The sequence below is a fragment of the Haliotis rufescens genome, unplaced genomic scaffold (assembly GCF_023055435.1).
Source record: "Haliotis rufescens isolate VD_foot unplaced genomic scaffold, xgHalRufe1.0.p SCAF_14, whole genome shotgun sequence".
Classification (NCBI taxonomy): Eukaryota; Metazoa; Mollusca; class Gastropoda; order Lepetellida; family Haliotidae; genus Haliotis; species Haliotis rufescens.
The window spans coordinates 25,493,335-25,515,375 of record NW_025963824.1 but is presented as its reverse complement, the minus strand read 5'-3'; the positions used below and the strand labels follow the sequence as shown (position 1 = coordinate 25,515,375).

Below are 22,041 nucleotides of genomic sequence, written 5' to 3'. Positions count from 1 at the left end.
TCTCATGATTGATGGCAGATGACAGATTGCTCAAGGCACATCAACTGACCATAAATTAACATATACATTTATTTTGCACCACATCACCCTGTTGTTCAAATGCACTCGTTTACACAGCGTTGAATAAATCAAATGACTTTGCGTATTTAAAAAATAGGAGCCTATTCAATCTTTGAGAAGAATACGACTGCCATAACAGGTAGCCTGAAGCTGTAAAAACATATTTATCTTCCAAAACTGACACTCGATGAGAGAATCATGATATTTCACTCGACACATGAAACATCCTCTATTTATCACCAAAACTGGCTTCCACTGGAGATATCACTTTTTGGGATCAAGTGATAATTCTAGGAGATATATAGAATACTAAACGAGCTCCCGTGTAATACCAATTTTATGAAACGAGTGAATAGTTCTGGTATCTGACGAGCGAAAGCGAGTCAGATACCACAACTGTTCACGAGTTTCATAAAATTGGTTTTACACGGGAGCGAGTTTAGTATTTTATTTATTACTGGCCATTTATAACGTGTTTAGAATTATACTGTTGAGTGTGAATAGGCTGACACCTACACGATCCACGGCATAATCCAACTGAGTTTAACACAGTAATACTTCAAATACGTCAAAAGTTGAAACGTATGAATTTAATACCATCCAACGGTCCACCTTTAGAATTCAGGCGTCCGTTCCACAAAATTATCGTAGCCTTAAGGTTGTCGCAACTCATATACTTTAACTTAGACCAACGACTGTCGTTGCGCTACCGTACGATCGCCTTATGGAACGGGGCGTTGCACCTCAAAGTTGACAATCACGTCACAATACCCGATGACGTCATTTGTGGAATTTTGTTGCAAGATCCTACGGCGAAACAATGCCATGTGACGTCAACCTGGCAACAAGGTTGCTGGGGTCATCGAGTGTGCATAAGCTCCTCTCAGTGACATCATCTCCACACGCAATGTCGTTGAATAAGCCAAGGGATGTTGAGAGCTTTCAATATTTGTTCGTGAAACGTGTTCCGAGAGTACATAAGCACGCGTTTTGGTATTACACAATGTGTAATACAGCTGTATGTTTATTAAACGGGTGATCTCTTCACGGGCAAGTAATAAATCACTACAATTACACTGCATCACTATGCACAATGACCATGACGTCACAATCAAAGACATCGCTAATCTCTCCGTCCAATCACAGACGAATTCTGCGTTAAAATTGTCAAAAGTCTTAGGCTAAAATTGCACAATTCTGCGTTTTCTGGCTCAAATATTAATACAAATTCATTTTGTCATTAAACATTTTAATCTCTTGCATTTACACATTTCATGACAGAAAATACTGCAAATACATATAGTCACAGTGTCATCGATATTTATTTACGGTTAGAAGTAAACATAGTTTAAGTAGTCATAACCACAAGAATATTTAAAAGTGAGAATTATTTATTTCAGGTTTTGTTTTATTGCAGGATTCATGTTTTGTATATTTGAATCGCATGTAAAATGTCTAGGCATAATTTGAGTGCTACAATTCTATTAAAATGATGAAACTGATTGTATTGATTGATAACAAAAAGCAAATTCCACGATAAAGTTACATTTTCTGCAAATCTGCCATGGCGTAATCGCAGAATTTCATCTAAAAAGACTATCTGTCACTAAAACTGGTCAGCGATACCCCTTTGAGCTCGAGACGCTGGTTATTCAAGGATTGACTTCAATACATTTTTGCGTTTATCTTGGTGGAGAAAAGGCAGACTATGCCCGTTATGGGCCGTCACCGTGGTCTAGGGGATAGAGCGCCTGCCTGGAGAGCGGAAGGTCGGTGGTTCGATACCACGCCGCGTCCTAACTAGATAGCTAAAATACGGTAGTTGTTGTTACCCTGTCACGTCTTGATCATCAAGCCACACAAATGGGATACAAGGATATGCTTCAACCAAGTCAGCGAGCCTGACCACCCGATCCCGTTTGTCGCCTCTAACCACAAGCATGGGTTGCTGAAGACCGATTCTAACCCAGATCTTCACGGTTGCCTACTAAAAAAAAGAGGTTTATCCCTTTCGCATTCGTGACCAACTCGTGTTATTCCGGGACGAGCCGAATAGCGACTCGTGCCCCTCTCATGGCCATTTTTGCGTCCGGGTTCCGTCTTAGCGCAAACGGGCATACCTAAAATAATTGTCAACTCGTCGCGTTATGGTTCACATATATTTCCCCATATATTATATATATTTCAGATGCAATTTAAAGCACATCTGGACATGCGGAATTATACAGTATGATTGAACACATTTAACTGTGCCTTGGGTATATTTTTAGATGCAAGATATATGTAAAATCAAAACATATTTCTGAGGGATTCTTTGACGAAGAACTTGAAATCATACGCGCGTTCTGATTGGTTTGTCGTATTTTCGCACATACCATTCATCGACAGGGGGACGAGTCTTCTTGCAGGTTACGGAAAGAGGCGAGTTGTGACGAATGTCCCTTTCGCCCAGAATATTCTTGGATCGAATCTGAGATTCGTCCAGCTTACTACTCTTTATTAATGTCACCAAAGTAGTAAATGTGATGCCCTTTGTCACTTTGGTATTAAGACCAACATTAAAATTTACCATTTGAAATGGAATACTTTTACAAGTGTTTTTTTTCATATCAGGAACCCGGTAGTTAATCCAGTTGATTAATTACGGGTTTTGTTTTTCAATCTAATTGTCTCACGTATGTACCAATACGATAACGTTACCATCACATCTATATGGTATGGCACTGCTGACAATAATCATTTTATTCCGTTTGCTTATCGTATGACTGGTTATTATCTATGGCAGTATGGAGTGAGTGAATATTGTTTTACGCAACATTCAGCTTTGTTTTGTTTGTTGTTTAACGACGCGCTCACCAATATTCCATCTGTATGAAGCCTGTCTGTAAATAATCGAGTCTGGACCAGACAATCCAGTGATTGACATCACGAGCATCGAACAATTGGGATACGATGACATGCATCAACCAAGTCAGCGAGCCTGACCACCCGATCCCGTTAGTCGCCTCTTACGACAAGCATGGGTTGCTGAATCTTCGGATCTTCACGGGTTGGTTATATAATCTGTGACCGTGCGTTGGAGGGAGTGGATATAGTTTAACGCAACAATCAGCAACATCAGCTACATCACAGCGCCCTGAAAATAATCCAGGCTGGGCCAGACAAACCAGTGACTGAAATCATGAGCAGCGTTCATGCAATTGGGGAAGGATGACACGCAATAAGTCACTGGCTCCTCTTTGGTGGGCTCTTAACACAACTAGGGGTACTGGGGACCTACCCATCACATCTAGGGGGTACTGGGGACCTACCCATCACAACTAGGGGGTACTGGGGACCTACCCATCACAACTAGGGGGTACTGGGGACCTACCCATCACAACTAGGGGGTACTGGGGACCTACCCATCACAACTAGGGGGTACTAGGGACCTACCCATCACATCTAGGGGGTACTGGGGACCTACCCATCACAACTAGGGGGTACTGGGGATCTACCCATCACATCTAGGGGGTACTGGGGACCTACCCATCCCTAGAATCCTAGAGGAGCCTGGATGGGGAAGGACAGCTTGAGTTCCAAACTGCCCACTGATGAAGTTGAACAGTAGGATGGCGCCATGGTGATTAATATAAAAGTTACAACATTGTTGCATTGCAGATTTATTTATTTTGTATCATGTGTGTGGTACAGGATCACGATTTGGCTGTCATCGCGCCAGCTGAAACAGAAACGAAGACATTTCAATAAAAATAAGGATCATTCCCATGACTACAGTGAGTGAGTGAGTTTGGTTTTAACGCCGCTTTAAGCAATATTCCAGCAATATCACGGTGGGGGACACTAGAAATGGGTTTCACACATTGTACCAATGTCGGGAATCGAACCCGGGTCTTCGGCGTGACGAGAGAACGCTTTAACCACAAGGCTACCCGACCCCCCACAACAGTGAGTGAGTGAGTGAAATGTTAAAATATTGAGCGGCGTGAAGCGAATGCATGCTTGCCGTCCATGCATGACGTTCACGTGCATTGCTGTCATTTGAAAGGTAGGCGGAAACTGCATGAGTGAGTGAGTTGGGTTTAACGCCGCGTTTAACAGTCTTCCAGTTATATCACGGCGTGTCAGCTTTATGTGTGAGGAAAGCTCGAAGTGATGCAGGTCTCAGACGTTTACCACTTCGGTGAAACCCACGAGCACGGGTATGGTGCTGACAAACCTAGAAAAATAATCGGAACCGGGATTCGAACTCATAATCATAGGTTTCTGGCGTGCCCAAGAGACGCAACTCTGCACCTTAGACGACTGGGCCACCCGTGCCCCCTGGAAACTGTTTGCATGATGTCTGTTTATAATATTTTCGAAATGAGTTAAATGTCTGTTGGAGAACGGTTATTTTAAATATACTAACAATATTGTGTGAGTGAGTGAGTCGCCCCTTTTAGCAATCTTCCAGCAATACCTAGGCGGGGGACACCAGAAATTGTACCCATGTGGGGAATCGAACCCGGGCATTTGGCGTGACGAGCGAACGCTTTAACCACAAGGCTACCCAACGCCCCTCCTTGATATTGATAAACCCTTTACAAGATTTACCTTCCTTGCAAACGACAGTTTTATAGTGCTAACCCACAGATATACCATACCGCACTTTGACATGGATACCCCACTCAGACACGGAGCCGACTCCTTATTTCAAACCCATGACTATCGAGCGCCAGACGAGGCCTGTAATGGGATGTGCTCAGATCTTTCAAACTTTGTGTAGCGGCAGCGAGCACTAACATCTAATTTTAATGAGATAGATCAAAGACTAACCAGAGACCATATACCGACCGTATATGGTGTCTGGCCTAACTTTCTACTTACATGAGAAGTATCTGGGCTATTCGTGAACCATCCTCACAAACTCGCTGACAGGCAGAGCACCTGAAATTAATGCAAGATGTATCATGTCAACGGTAACAACAACACGTACAACTGGAGGAGAATCAGATGGCAGCGTATACTGGACTGGTCAACTTTGTCCTGTGCTGGTTATAGGGGACTGGAGCGTGTACGCACCGGAAGTTATATAAAACTTATATCAAACTCCACACGACGACGCAGCGACCAACTCGTCCCAATCCGGAACAAGCCAAATCTACTCTCGTGCCCCTCTTGAAGGTGCCCATGTTGGCGTAGGAACACGAGAGCTACTTCAAACAAGAACGATAACTCTTATTCTATCTGCTCTAACATAAATATTAATATAGGCGTCACAACAGCGCTCGCTGAATCTTGTTGTAAAAGTATCTGGTACTAATAAATATTTCTTTTCATATTGGAACTCAGTGAAAGTTAACCATTCTATGACATATGCTTATCTAGATTTGTAGACTCGTAAAAAATGAAACAGATGAAAAACATATGCAACATCTTAAATGGACTGTATAAGATGTGGCGAATCGTCACATGGCGTTGACCTGTGGCAGAGGCACTATGCTGGCCGCATGGAACTCTGGGTAGGAGATTGCTAAAAAATCTACCGCTTAGCGCATGCAAATCAAGGACAGATAAATATGTTTCTTATAGTGCCTGAAGTATACTACTCAGGGCACGACAGATTAACTACTGTAGAATTCTTGAAGAATCAAATATGAAAGCGGGACAAAAGAAAGTATACCGAAATTGAAAGAACTGTTTTTAAACTTTGATTATGTCTATTAAACCATCACCCATTCTGGGTGATTTTTTGTTGTTGTAAAAATAGATTGGTTCAATGAAGACTGGGGACAAGTGAATTGATTTTCAAAGATAAAATATCTAACATACCCATTCAGCATTTGCGTATTATGCGATTTTTTTAATTTTAAAAAGTTGTAAATCAAATTATATCTTAAAAAATAAAAAAAGCATGTAAAAGTATTCCCTGAGAGTTTTCTAAGCGCCAGTACAGTTCATTAAGATATTTTCAACTGACAATGAGGTGAGGTGAGGTGAAATGGGGTTTAACGTCGCGTCCAAGATTATTGCACTTATATAGCGACGTGCATGCACGTGTATGTATGTGTGTGGCTGCTTGTACTAGTCCGGACTGATGCCGATTTATAGTGCTAGCTCACTGAGATACCATGCCGCAGTTTAACATGACTCACTGACTCCGAGCCGACTAGTCCTTGTTTTAGCCCCGTAATGCCGAGCGCCAGACAGGGTAACAACAAATACCATCTTTTAACGTCTTTTGGTATGACGCGGTCGGGGATCGAACCCCGGACCTTCCGCTCTCCGGGCGGACGCTCTGCCATTAGACCACGGAGGCGGCCCTCAACTGACAATGAAAAACATGATAAAATCAACTGAGAGGTGTAGTTTCCTTTGCCTCTCAGTTTAGAGTACATTGTGAACCACCCACCGTCTCCTTCATCGCTCATCTGCATCAGGGCATCCGCATCCTTTTTGCTGAGTTGCTCCTCGGCCTCTGATTGGTCAATATACCCGTCCTGGTTCAGGTCGAGACTCGCAACGTCTGCCAAATAAATGAAAAATACTCAATAGTTTCCCGTCACATTATTTGGTGAAAATATACAGTGTACAGGATTATGCGACAGTACTCAGTGAGTGAGTTGGGTTTTACCCCGCTTTGAACAATAGTCCAGTCATGTCATCGCCTGTCAGCTTGATGTGGGAGGAAAGCCAGAAATGATGCAGGTCTCAGACGTTTACCAATTTGGTGAAACCCACGAGCACGGGTATGGTGCAGACAAACCTAGAAACATAATCGGGACGAACCGGAATTCGAACCTACGACCATAGGTTTTTGTCGTACCCAAGGGACGCAACTCTGCACAGCGAATTGCGGGGCCTAAGACGACTGAACCGCCCACGAACACGGTACAAGCAAATCAAAATTGAGGCGAATCAGATTCAAACCAACGACCAAAGGATCTTGACTGGAATGACGGTTGCCGAAGATCACTACACCACCGTGCCCCTATTAGTTTCAGAACATAATATTCTGGTGTCCCCCGCCGTGCTATTGCTGGAATATTGCTAAAAGCGGCGTAAAACCGTACTCACTCACTCACTCAGAACATAATATTCAATTGATGAATTTCAACAACTGATCAAACTCTAAATTCAGGAATCAAATCTTATCGGTACCTGGGCCGAACTATTCTTTACTAGTTGGTGTCAGTAGTTACAACAGTGTCTAGGGACAATCGCGTGGATATCAAAATCAAAATTAATACAATGCATTTTTCAAATAGAGAATATATAAAGTGTGCTCCTGTATAATAACTCGTAAAACACTCACGAATATTTAAGATTCCCTTACCTCTTTTACCAAGAAGTGGTCCGACAGCCTTATAAACTTGTACCGCGGTTAGAGCCTTTCTCAACCTGAATCTAAATCTCCGTCTTCTCCACCCAACAGATGGCGCCACCAGACACACGAGGACAAACAGCAGTAGCAGTTTCATAACGTCTGAAGGGGAATATGAAGAGTGAGTGAGTGAGTTTGGGTTTAACGCCGCTTTGAACAGTATACCAGTTGTTTCAATCCAGTGATTGACATCATGAGCATCGATCTATCCAATTGGGACACGTGACATGCATCAACCAAGTCAGCGAGCCCCACCACCTGATCCCGTAAGTCGCCTTTTACGACAAGCATGGGTTGCTGAAGACTGAATTTAACCCGGATCTTCACGGGTATCAGTTATTTGAATGAGTAGCTGAAGTTTAAAGGAAAGACACAATGCCGCAGGTCCTAAACGTGTACCAATGTGGTCTAACTCATGGGTGGGATGGTTAGAGTCCAATTATCACAATCAGGCCTAATTAATGATCTGAACACACGATCACTAGATCACCTCACGACTAATTTATGCAATTCTACAGAGTGAATTTCAGTACCCAGACCATTGAATATAAAACAAATGAGAAACGCTTGAAATACTCACCACGTATCTTCACGTTGAACTACGTCACCACGATCACATTGCCTCGCTTTATATAAACAGTGGGTGCCAGCCAAACCTGACAACACTTGCTTTTCGCGTTTTCGACCTGTCAGTTGCACGTATCTGTGGCATCCAAATGTGACGCCCTGATGTGAAATATAAACTTGTAGTTTTACACCTGAAACATGTGCGCTATCTCCGAACAGGATGTTCGACTTTAATGTGCGTGACTGTGTTTATCATGTTGTTTTGTTTCACCGTCTGATATCACAAGCAAAGACTTGGAATAGATACAAATTTGACTTTGAATGTTACGAAGTTCTGTTTCATATTTATTTTTAAAAGACTGACAAAAGTACACCACTTAGGACATATTTTCTAAAAGGAGGGGAGCATTTTTTATTGGGCAATTTGTTTGGGGGGTTATCAAATAATTTTGTCAAAACAGATTACAAAATAGCTTAATAAAATTGCTGTAATACGTACACCACCTATTCGACTTAATGTCTGCTGATGTGTAAAGATCGAAAATACTGAAAAAGAGTAGGGATGAAAATGTCATCGGTTTGAACACCGAACCTCAGAACTTAAACATGCCCTGAGTTTTGAAATTGAACAATAATTCTATTTTAACGACAGTTGAGGAAGTGTTTATTTCTGTAAAGGGGTCACCGGCCCATTATTATTTACACGTTCAGAGCTCTACCAGATTGACACAATTCTTGCAAAACACAATTTCAAATGCTCTTTCGATTTTCCTTGACAGATGGTGTATACATTGAATAATCATGCATATAGGGTAGTTGTTTCACACAAGGTATCATTTAATTCTGTGAAGGGGTCACCTGTCCATTATATTATTTATATGTTCGGAACTTTGAAACTATTTACATGTTCAGAACTCTTCAAGATTGTCACAATTCTTGCAAGACACACGTTTCATCTGCTCTTTCATTATTTTCACCAAAGACGGGAGCTGCTGGAATATTGCTGGACATAAAGGAATAGTTAAGTTTTGGAAAGTTGACGTCATCCCCCCTGCCTAGATCTGCATATGAAACAGATAAGGCGGTCTCACTTGTTTCTTTTACTACTGATCTGTGAAGATCCGGGGTCTTCAGCAACCCATGCTTGCCACAACACGTGACTATGTTTGTTGTAAGAGGCGATTAACGGGATCGGGTGGTCAGGCTCGCTGACTTGGTTGATGCATGTCATCGATCCCAATTGCGTAGATCGATGCTCATGATGTCAATCACTGTATTGTCTGGCCCAGACTCGATTATTTACAGAGCGCCGTCATATTGCTGAGTGCGGCGTTAAACAACAAACAAACAAATAAACAAACAAAACATAAAGGTGATAAGCCTAGACGATGGGAAAATGCAGATATCAAAGGTATAACAGTGAATGATGAAGAATAGTTTCTTACTTAGAATGCAGATGATACCGAATTTAAATTGGATGGTTCCAGAAAATCTTTTGAAGCTACTGTGAATTTGTTACATGTATATGCTTAGATATCTGGTCTCAAGGTTAACTTTGATAAATATCAAGTTGTTTGGATTGATTCTTAGTAAAAACATTTTTACCAATTTGAAATTTGAGTGGAACCCTGAATTGTTTAAGGCTTGGGGAATAAACTTCTTAACTGACCCGAGCAAGAACACTGAAAACAACCTATGAAAACAAATTATTTGAAATATGTCAGATAATTAATAGAAGGGTGAAATGAGTTATTTACACCGCTTGGTAGACTTGCAATTATCAAATCCTATTTTGTTTAAAACCTCAATTACCTGTTTGTAACTCTTCCAAACCCGCCAGGGAAGCTTCTGAAAGAACTTTACAAAATTGTATTTACATTTCTTTGGAGCGGAAAAATTAAGTGGATAAATAAAGAGATCAGTTGCATGGTGTTGCTTGTTGTTGTTGTTTTGTTAGTGGGGGGTGTTGGTTTGTTGTTTAACGCCGCACTCAGCAATATTCCAGCTATATGACGGCGGTCTGTAAATAATCGAGTCTGGACCAGACAATCCAGTGATTAATATCATGAGCATCGATCAACGCAATTGGGATCGATGACATGCTTCAACCAAGTCAGCGAGCCTGACCACCCGATCCCATTAGTCGCCTCTTACGACAAGCATAGTCGCCTTTTACGGCAAGCATTGGTTGCTGAAGACCAATTCTACTCCGAATCTTCACGGGTCTAGTTGCATGTAATTCTATTCAGGGTGGGGGTCTTGGTAGGATAGAGGTCTTTGAGTTTGTCAATGTGCTTATACTTAGATGGATTTGAGACCTGAAGTCACACTTGAACCTGTATGGAAGAAACGTTTATTATGAACCTTTTCGCAGTGTAACACGTTATCTGTTTTTTACGGTGGCCCATAAGGGACATGGAGTCTGTTTTTCAATATTTTGATGTTTAACTTACTTTTATCTTAACCTTTTGCAAATTAACACAATCTGCCATACAAATATGTGATGAATCATGTATAAAAACATCCGAAAACATAGAAAATGTACTTTTAAGTAGCGTTTGAGTCGCTGAAATGTGAAGTGAAAATGTCAAAAACTAAAATGAAAATGTCAAAAACACAAAACGAAAATGTCAAAAACTAAAATGAATACACAGAAAACTATTTCCACCGCGGTGATAATATTCCCACCGCGGTGATAATATTTTTACCGAGGTGAAAACTATTTACACCGCGGTGGATATAGTTTTCTGTATTTTCATTTTAGTTTTTGACATTTCGTTTCGTTTTTCAGCGATTCAGTATCTTCTTTAAACATGATTTATCACATATTTGTAAGACAAATCGTGTTAATTTGCAAAAGGTTACGATAAATGTAAGTGAAATATCAAAATATTGAAAAACAGACTCCGTGTCCCTTATGGGCCACCGTAGTTTTTGGTAGTACATTTGCAAAGCATATTTGTAAGTATTGTACAACATATTTTTGAAGGATTGTATCATTTATTTTCATAGGGTTTCACTTAAAGGTTTACCAAAATCCTGTGAAGATGTTATTACAGAACCAGTATTCTAAAATAGCGATATTCTGTTGGAGTAGATAATGTTTTTCACTACATTTGTTTTGAAAGGGTCATTATTCGGATTATTGATTTTATGAGTGAGTGTGTGTGTGATTATGGTTTTACGCAGCTTTTAGCAATATTCCAGCAATATGACGCCGAGGGACACCAGAAATGGGCTTCACACATTGTACCCATGTCGGGAATCGAACCCGGGTCTTCGGCGTGACAAGCGAACGCTTTAACCACTAGGCTACCCGACCGCCCCTTGATTTTATGAATGCTAAAATACACAAAATTAAGTTTTGTTAGAAATTGAGGCTCTACCATTCTTTTTGTGAGTGACCTAGGTGGCCAGGTACTATTTGCTTACATTGAAATTGCTCTTCTTTGTCTAATGCTTGCACGATGTATCATCCACATATGCAGAGAGGGAATAAGTGAGTGAATGTTGTCCTTGTCCCTTTTTCTTTAAAAAAAAAGAAAAGAAATCCTTTCTTACAACATGTATTTTACATGGGTCTGCTCCTCCCACCCTGGGCAGTAGCCTCCATTGCCACATGGATTTCTCAAATATAATGATAATTATAAAAGATATAAAGGTTTCATATAGACGTGTTTAAAAACAAAAGATTAACGACAATAATACAAAATGAATCACCTGTTGAACCACGGGCCTAAACTTAAAATTAAATTCTCAATATCGGGTTTTCTACCCTTGCTTGCTTCAAAATACAATGTTAACACTATAATATTGATTTACTGAAATATTTAATTTAAAAAAAATCTTTCTTCATAATATTATGAACTAAAAATATTCTTAATTTAGTCGATAACATGTGATTCCTTTCTATAGTACAGTTCACAAATAGTGTTATCAAAACATGTCGCATACGGACACCCACTGATGGCCATTTGATAACTGTCACACCCAAACGTTCCTCGGCCGTGTTTGAACTGTGAAATCAGTGTCTCTATGTCGCAAGGTACAGCTGTGTCAAGCTGAACACAGTATTCATTCCCCGAGTTTTCATCATATCACGCTATAAAATGTCAGTTTGTAATCAGACTGGACGCATAAAGTGCCTGGGATCGCTAATGGGTGATATACCATTTCACATGTAGGTGTTATCAACATTTGAACACAAAAAACATGTTGCGTCAACAGGACATGATGGTTTTACCTAGCGCTGAGAACAGAAAAACTAAGTGAACGAATTAATAATATTTGGCTATGATAATGATATAAACTGAAGATATTTTTTGTTTTTACTTTTGGCAGACTTTTACATTTATTAATGCACATGTAATAAATGTCACTAAACATTTGAAAAGGAATCGAACGAAAAATATTACATTGAAAGAACAATCCGTGTGAGGGAAAATGATGTTTCCGAATTTTATACCAAGTGGGCAATGTAAATTTATCACTGTTTGCTGATTAATTTTATGTACTGTTCACCTACTGTTGATTTTTGTATTTTACAAAAATATATTTCCTTGTGAGTGATCGAGTGCGTTGGGTTTAACGCCGCTTTTAACATTATTCCAGTTATATCGCGGCGTGTCGGCTTAATGAGGGAGGAAAGCCCGAAGTGATGCAGGTCTCGGACGTTTACCACTTCGGTGAAACCCACGAGCACAGGTAAAGTGCTGACAAACCTAGAAACATAATCGGGGAGAACCAGGATTCGAACCCACAATTATAGGTTTCTGGCGTGCCCAAGGGACGCAACACTGCACAGCGAATCGCGGCGCCTTAGGCGACTGGGCCACCCGTGCACCCTATATTTCCTTGTGCATTGCTATAGTTGTCTCGTAGTCACTGGTCACAGTGGATGATGTCTGTGTGTGAGTGAATGATTAAGGTTTATATTTGTTTTTATTTTGAAAATCAGTTTCATCCCAATACCTCTTGACCCGTGAAGATTCCGGGGTATAGAAAAGGTCTTCAGCAACACATGCTTGCCGTAAAAGGCGACTAACGGGATCGGGTGGTCAGGCTCGCTGACTTGGTTGAAGCATGTCATCGATTCCAATTGCGTGGATCGATGCTCATGATATTAATCACTGGATTGTCTGGTCCAGACTCGATTATTTCCAGGCGTAAAACAACAAACCAAACCAAATCAAACCCAATACATCCTGATTTTTTAATGATTCGTGTTACTCTGGAAATGGTATCATTGAAACTGTAGCAGCGATGTTTCTGGAATAAAAAAATAATTAAAAAAAATAATTAAGTGCACGTATACTGTGAGACGTGGGCGATATAAAATGATTGAGAACGTTTGACAAATGTAAAAATTGGCAAGTCAATTCTAAGCTATAAATCAGAAGTTTATATATTGTCAATGTATTTTCTTGAATAAAGAGACACCAGTTTACATAACCATTAGAAAGACTCATTGTCCATTGCCCGATATCGACTATATCATGAGCATGTGTTCATGAATCCCTATCAAATAGTGATGACACCAGGTGTTCGCGAAAAGCTGAGCCATCTCTGCCCCACTGGTCCCGCCGTCACAAACGAATGGAAAAAGCAAGTCAATTGTTCACCTTTAAGAGAGTGAGTGAGTGAGTACAGTTTTACGCCGCTTTTAACAATATTCCAGCAATATCACGGCGGGGGACACCAGAAATGGGCTTCACACATTGTACCCATGTCGGGAATCGAACCCGGGTCTTCGGCGTGACGAGCGAACGCTTTAACCACCAGGCTACCCGACCGCCCCCACCTTTAAAAGAAGCATGGAACATTTGGTACAAGAGAAACCAGGAACTGCGTCGGGCATCATTTTGGTCAATGATGCCTCAACCCGGGAAGTGTCATGTGAGGCTGCATACATTTTCAGAGAAACATTTATTGCACAAAACCATACAAATTGTATATCAAAATGTGTGGAATTTAGTGCTTGACACATTTCATTACAAAAAAGTTGCCTAGGAATTGTAAATTCTGCTTTTCATGCTTATTTCTGAAATTTGGAGCAAATTGGAAAAAAATGGCGGCCATCTTGAAAATGGCGGCCAAAATGAAATTTAGCTGGACATGTGAGATGTCCATCATGTGATTTCATGAAGTGTGGACACAGGGCTATCTGAAAACCACAATGGAAATTTGTCCCTCCATTTGGTAGTCAAACATAAAAATCAGGGGTCTGGCTCATGGACTAAATAGTTCGTAGGCTATGCTAAGCATTCGGCTTCTCTTTCCAGAGAAAAACAAATATGCCTTAAATCGGTGACTGAATATATTTATACTCACTCACTCACTACTCACTGACTCACTCACTACTCGATTAATCACTACTCACTACCCACTCAATCACGACGGCAAATCGGTTGCGGACGTAAAATATTTCATCACCATCACGCTCTGTGTAAGGGAAGTAACTCTGTAAGTCTTGGATTCAATGGAGGGCACTCGAAGCAACGATTCACAAAGCTGGACGTTTTAAATAACATCAAATACATCTGATATATTCTCGTGTGTGTGTGTGAGTGTGAGTGTCTGTGTGCGCGTGCGTGCGTGCGTGCGTGCGAGCGTGTGATGGAATTGTGAATATTTTGTTTTGAGATGAAAGAATCTTCTGATGGCTATTATTTTCTTTTCAAGCATAACCTATGTGTAATTGGTTTTTGGTTGAGATCAAATGTAGCAGCCTGAAAATTGTTTCAAAGTGAAATTGTTTTTGTTGAAGGAAGTTAAACTAGCTCGAGAGAATATCATCTTTGCAATTTGTGACAAGCGTTTTGGTGAGTGAGAAGTGGATGTTTGGTAACGCTACAGTCATCAATATAACACAACAGCCTACCCGTGAAGGTCCGGGGTAGAATAGGTCTTTAGCAACCCATGCTTGCCGTAACAGGCGACTATGTTTGGCGTAAGAGGCGACTAATGGGATCTGTGGTCAGGCTCGCTGACTTGGTTGATGCATGTCATTGTATCCCAATTGCGTGGATCGATGCTCATGACATTAATCACTGGATTGTCTGGTCCAGACTCGATTATTTACAGACCGCCGTCATACAGCTGGAATATTGCTGAGTGCGGCGTTAAACAACAAACTAGCATTTGTACAGAAACGTCGCAAGGAAAGAAAAATAAAATAAGTTGAAATTCAAAAGTCAACCCTGTCTTCATTGATACAACAGAATCTAAAGTGCCACTCAAAGATACTATTTGTTATTTTTATCTCTATTATACGGCAATATGATTAGGATGCTTCAGAAGCCAGGCAAGACTAGTTTGGGATAGCTATTTTAGTAGGAAATAGAATTAATGGATGGCAACTTCTTTATGTTGGGGAACACAACGTTTCGGAGTATATGCTTACGCCTTCATCAGAAGAATGAATGCTATAGGATGCAGATAGATAGATAGATAGACAGATAGACAGACAGACAGACAGATAGATACTTCTAAATGCCTTACAAAGACCAACAGTCTAACAGCGATGTGTTGAAGTTAAGGGACCTACGTAATTCTTCAAGTTATCCGAAGTTCGACACAACCGAAGAATAAAGAAGGGATACGCAGGGACCCATCTTCCCGAGGCAAGGGAGTTAACTGAGTACAAAATTCCAGTTTCCATCTTTGCCGAACTAGGCTGGAATTATGGAGTTATAGTTTGGCTGGACTAGCGAGTCTTATATGCAGGGTCCAATAAAAATCGCGTAACGAAAAGCAAAGCGTGTGTACCGCCAAATCTTTTCATGTTTTAATCAAGGTGTTCAGGTGGTCTGATGCACTTCACAAAGCAAGACCCTTCATATTACAAAATAGATTTTGATTATCGATCAGATCGTCTTGACTGATCGTCGCCATTTTCTTTTGAGAGGTGGAATCTGATTGGTCAATAAGAGGGTCATAGAAGGAACGTATCTCGTAATAGGCACTCGTATAGGCAAGATCGACTCCAGAAATTCCAGCCTAGTTCGGCAAGGGAGGAAACTGGACTTTTACAGTCAGTTAACTCCCTAGCTGATCGTAAGAATCGATTTAATGGATCGGGTGGTCAGGGTCGGTGACAAGCTCCTCACAGCGATATCCCGATCGCGGAGCTCTCTATACTATCGCTGCCACCAGTCAAAACTCCCCGCAGTGATAGATGACCACAACCATGCTTGGAGTTGAACTCGATTGACCGTTATGCGCCAGGCACCTTGCCTTATTTGTGATGGATTTGAGAAAATAACATGAGGGCATGAGTAATCGTTGGAAAGATGTAACCAACCGTTTAAAAGAAACTTTATCTCACATATGTGTAATGATATGCGTGCATACGAAATACGTCAATAATTATGAACATAATTTTAAAACATTCCTAACTGTAGATATTAACACTTTAAACGCACCCTGTCTCTGACTGGTTTACTTTCCCTAGAGCGCTTGCGCTCCTCGCCTGCATTCACCAGGAGGCGAAGGACAGAGTATCAGCCCAACTCTATCCGACCTATTTCCGCATACAGCATTTTGCTGTGGTGAAACGGTGACCCATTTCCGTGTAGCGGGTTTGTCTGTCGAGAGGAACGGGGACAGGCCTACAGCTTATCGCTTTGGGGGACAAAATGCTGAATGCGGCGTTAAACAACAAAATATCAATAGGTAGGTGTGCTACAAATTTTCTTTGCGCCGTGTTGATCCATTGGATCAAAGTTTTCTTGTACACATTATGTATTTAGTATATAAACATATATACAATGGTCAAGTTTGAACAATGTTGATGATTTAGTAACAATGGTATCATTGTAACATAATGTGTTACACAGACATCGTGGCAACATAGCATACACTGAGCAAAGAAAACATTGTTTAACAATTAATAGGATTTTGGATGTTCACTAAGAAATATATTGCCTGATAAAACAAAGTAAACACACACGCATGATCAGTATGTCTACAGTAGACTTTTTAGTGTTCCTTGTTCAACGCCGCACTCAGCTATATTCCAGCTGCACGACGATGGTCTGTAAATAATTGAGTCTGGACCAGACAATCCAGTTATTGACGTGATGAGAATTGATCCACGTTACTTAGATACGATAACACGCAAGCAAACAAGATAAAAAAGCCTGACCACCCTATGCAAGTAGACGCCTCTTACGACAGTCAATCTTATAGGTAGCTGGGGACCTATGTTATTTGTCGGCATTCCCACGGGTTAAAGTGACATTTTCTTTAGGCAGACGGACAAATTGAGTCTGTGCCCTCTGTTGAAATGGGAAGAGGTTGCCAAAAGCGGCGTTATATTGCAACGTTCTTTTAAAATCTATTTATATGTCATCCATTTAGCGCCCTCTTTCCTGCTGGTCGACAATGTAGAATACGTTGGCATCCGATATTTCTTCAGTTAACGGCTACTTAAGACTGAAAAACTGCCATTGCGACTGTCAATTTTAACTGACTTTGACATTTTCTGAATGTGTTTGCCGTTCTGTTGATGTGAATATCGGTGTATGTATCTTAAAATGTCGTATCGTTGTAAGGACATTGTCATCATACACATATTTTTTATATCCATCCTTCTTGCTTTTATCAATATTTTTTTTGTTTAACGCCGAAATCAGCAACATTCCACTGAGATACACAATTTTCACTCGCCCATCAACGAAACCAAAGATACGAAGGGACATAACTCATGTCAACCTACAATTACAAACAGTTTGTGCACTTTTAAAGCGAATCCCTGTCGAGTTTGGAATAGTCGAGAAAAAATTTCCCGCATGCAAAGAGTGGACATGAAATGGTATTCACTACCGAAGCACTCGAGAGCTGGACCGTAAATAAACACGAGAATAGGCGTGTAGATATAGCGTCAATTTCCATGTCACTCTCAATTAACCGAAACACGCTAGATCCCCTGGCACTTGGGCTTCCCCCGTCTGGACCATAACAAAAGTGTAAACACTACTTGCCGCACGACTGTTTGTGAGCAAACGTTCGGTCTTGAAACGACGCGAGATTTTTCCGAATTATTTTTCATTTATTCTTGATAGATCCCCTGATCACTTTGATTTCCATTCACATTTAAAAATGAAAAAAATATGAAAATTGAAAAATGGAAAATTAAAATTAAAATCAGATTTTTTTTCTTATCCTTTGTTTCATTCAATATTTATGTTTTTAAACTCAAGATAAATTTTCTGTAATAGACAACATGTCAGTAATGACCACACATTCCATGTAAAGTGCTGGGGCTATAACAAAATATATGGTAAAACATTTAAAGGAAAATTAAAATATGATTAATTTGGTTAAAGAAAACATCGTGAGGCCAACACACACAGGGACTGTTAAAGGTCATGACTTGGACACAGTATGAAAATATGACCAGTATATGCAGTTATCACCCATTCATTCCATTTAAAAATTGACTTCATTTTTTTATGGATGTATACACTTTAAACTTAATTAAACACCCCCTGGTTTTGCGACCATATCTGTCCAACAACAAGGTATCATTCGCGTCAAGCCTGAGTCATGTTGGCGAATTAAATAATTTTTGTAAGATGAGACTCTTGACTAATGGAAACACAGAGAACGATGCAAATGTTTAATATTTTAATTGCATTAATAACACAGTTGCAATAGTACTGTAATTGAGCAAAATTAATAACCACGAAAACTATGGAAAAAAACGGCCATCACTATCCAACACCGTTTATTGTTATCTTACAAAGATAATCACAATCCTGAAAATTGGTGTAACCGCCCTGTGCCTCGATAACAGATTCTACCCTTCCCCTCGTTCCTCCAGTGAGTTTTCTGATACGACCAAGAGGTACCTGCTGCCACTCCTGATGCAATGCAGCCACTAAGGCTGCCACTTTCTGTACTGGTGGATGCACTGCCTGCAGCCGACGTCCACGATGTCCCAAAGATGTTCCCATGGATTCATACCGGACTCACAGCGGGCCAAGGCAAAGTGTCAATAGCGTGTCCATGCAGAAATAAAGAAATGCAGTCACAGCACCAGAACGATGGGCTCTATAGCGTTGTCGTCCATAAACGCAGATCGGGTGGCAGGTTCATGAATTTTAAAATGTTGCACAACAACAGGATTGAGGATGCCCCGGATGTACAATCACCATGGAGATTGCCTCGTACTGTTACCATGTCCAGTTCAGTCATGAGATATATCCGGACACCATGAAGGAGCCTCCGCCATACGGAACTGTTAGTACAATGTTCCTCGGGGTATTCTGTGCCCACAAACCCGCATTCGCCCATCTGTGACGAGCAGCAAGAATCTGCTTTCATCAGACCAATGGATCCGGCGCCACGTCATCAGATGCCTATGAGGTCGACACATACACCAAGCCAATCGAAATCTCAGATGATGAGCAGTTAACAAGGGACGTCTGATGACCCTTCGTCACTTCAACCCAAATGATTTTAGCCGATTTCGGGCAGTTCTGGTGGACAGATGGCTCTTGGGAAGCCATTTTCTTTCAGAGCTTTACTCGTTGCAAAGGATTGTCGCCTCACAAGACGTGCTAGAGCCCAGGGCCCCGTTCCTCAAAGCGATCTTAGCGCTACGATGATCGTAAGCCTATGTTAATGTATGGGACTTACGATCACCTTAGTGCTAAGATCGCTTTGAGGAACGGGGCCCTGTCCCGTACAGTTGTCTTGCGGAATGGCTCTCGTCGGGGACGGTCCTTTACTTCACGTGTCTGTCGGTGTTTTCTCACGAATCTGCTGATGACAGTATGGTCATAGCCAAGTTGACGCTCAATGGCTCTGTATGACATACCTGTGTCCTGCATGCCAATACAGCCTCCTGGTTGCCATGGTTACAGGTGCTGCTTAATTAATTGCCACTTTAGCTACCTTCACTTGCATCAATATCAAAGCCCTTTTCCTGAAACTGAGGGTACCATGCTTCACGTTCGCATGTCTTTTTGTTTGGGCGACACTGTCAGTTATTGTCATGACAATACTCGAAATCGACAGAGTATTAAACGTGAATTTTTATAAATTTTTATATCACTGTTCTTTATTTTGTTAGTGGGTACTTTATTAATATTTAGGTATATATAAACGTAAAAACAAATGTGCAAGCACACTACATGCTTAAGTCCGCGTAGCACACCCGTTTTACCGCTTAGACCTCCACAAACACAAAACTATAAAGAAGACGATTCTTACAAATAAATTGGTCAACAATAATATCTTCGCAAAATGCTTATTTAATCATTAACATAGAAAAAACGTAGACAATAATAAATCCGTTCGGGATATAAATGCAACTCAGGCCCAACCCACCCTATTATCAGCCAATCAGGAAACAGTAGTCCAATAGTGGGCGTGGCCTAATTATATAGGATTAGCCAATGAAATGCCATGAAATCACAAACGATTTATTTATATCCAATAAAAGCAACTTGTGCCAAAGCAAATCTTCGCGTTTATTCCACCAGGGGTTGTCATTCTTATTTGAGAACCGTGCGGGGATTCCGGTTGAGAATCTCCTCTTGTTCACAACCCGTGGGGGGCGGTCGGGTAGCCTAGTGGTTAAAGCGTTCGCTCGTCACGCCGAAGACCCGGGTTCGATTCCCGACATGGGTACAATGTGTGAAGCCCATTTCTGGTGTCCCCCGCCGTGATATTGCTGGAATATTCCTAAAAGCGGCGTAAAACCTTACTCACTCACTCACAACCCGTGGTGATTCCTGGGCCCACTTGCACAAAGCGATCTTAGCGCTAAGACTATTATAAGCCTATGCTAAAGTATGGGAGTTACGATGATCTTAGCGCTAAGACTATTGTAAGCCTATGCTAAAGTATGGGAGTTACGATGATCTTAGCGCTAAGACTATTATAAGCCTATGCTAAAGTATGGGAGTTACGATGATCTTAGCGCTAAGACTATTGTAAGCCTATGCTAAAGTATGGGAGTTACGATGATCTTAGCGCTAAGACTATTATAAGCCTATGCTAAAGTATGGGAGTTACGATGATCTTAGCGCTAAGACTATTGTAAGCCTATGCTAAAGTATGGGAGTTACGATGATCTTAGCGCTAAGACTATTGTAAGCCTATGCTAAAGTATGGGAGTTACGATGATCTTAGCGCTAAGACTATTGTAAGCCTATGCTAAAGTATGGGAGTTACGATGATCTTAGCGCTAAGACTATTATAAGCCTATGCTAAAGTATGGGAGTTACGATGATCTTAGCGCTAAGACTATTGTAAGCCTATGCTAAAGTATGGGAGTTACGATGATCTTAGCGCTAAGACTATTGTAAGCCTATGCTAAAGTATGGGAGTTACGATGATCTTAGCGCTAAGACTATTGTAAGCCTATGCTAAAGTATGGGAGTTACGATGATCTTAGCGCTAAGACTATTATAAGCCTATGCTAAAGTATGGGAGTTACGATGATCTTAGCGCTAAGACTATTGTAAGCCTATGCTAAAGTATGGGAGTTACGATGATCTTAGCGCTAAGACTATTGTAAGCCTATGCTAAAGTATGGGAGTTACGATGATCTTAGCGCTAAGATCGCTTTGTGCAAGTGGGCCCAGGAATGAATGTAGTTCGTAACCGATGCTTGTAAGAGCCGACTAACGAGATCGGGTGGTCATACTCGCTGACATCGGTTCGTCGATGCATGTCATCGTATCCCAATTGCGTGGATTGTTGATCATGATGCCAATCACTGGCATGCCTGGCCCACATTTTATCATTTAGAGACCACCGTCATATATTTGGAATATTTCTTGTGGCTTTAAAAATCCCCAAAACCATAAGCAAAAAGTAGAACCGATCAAACTGAATTGAGCGGTGATTCGCTATTGCCGACAGGTTATAGTTTGTTCCTGTTAAAAAACACGCATTTTTCTATGCAAGGGGGCGTTAAACGATATATGTAGAATATCACGTGGTTTATACACAATAGATGGAGAGAATCGTATCCCAATTGCGTAGGTCGATGCTCATGATGTCAGTCACTGGATAGTCTGGTCCAGACTCGA

General features: G+C 41.0%; 1 protein-coding gene across 1 annotated transcript; it reads right to left on the bottom strand.

Moving 5' to 3' along the window:
* Positions 1-3,709: 3,709 nt before the first annotated feature.
* On the bottom strand, positions 3,710-8,120 carry LOC124131298. Its single transcript, XM_046494485.2, has 5 exons — positions 8,007-8,120; positions 7,379-7,528; positions 6,455-6,568; positions 4,930-4,989; positions 3,710-3,781 (listed from the first exon to the last, which is right to left on the bottom strand). The coding sequence occupies exons 2-4, from the start codon at positions 7,521-7,523 to the stop codon at positions 4,946-4,948; spliced, it is 303 nt and encodes a 100-aa protein (XP_046350441.2). The 5' UTR covers positions 7,524-7,528; positions 8,007-8,120; the 3' UTR covers positions 3,710-3,781; positions 4,930-4,945.
* Between the last annotated feature and the right edge of the window lie 13,921 nt (positions 8,121-22,041).

What these genes read in the sequence shown, in the direction of transcription:
- LOC124131298 (XM_046494485.2), bottom strand. Translation starts at nt 7,523, where the DNA reads ATGAAACTGCTACTGCTGTTTGTCCTCGTGTGTCTGGTGGCGCCATCT. An exon ending in ACCACTTCTTGGTAAAAGAG is followed by an intron (nt 6,569 to 7,378) that starts GTAAGGGAATCT and finishes TTTATTTGGCAG; the next exon opens with ACGTTGCGAGTCTCGACCTG. An exon ending in GATGAGCGATGAAGGAGACG is followed by an intron (nt 4,990 to 6,454) that starts GTGGGTGGTTCA and finishes CATTAATTTCAG; the next exon opens with GTGCTCTGCCTGTCAGCGAG.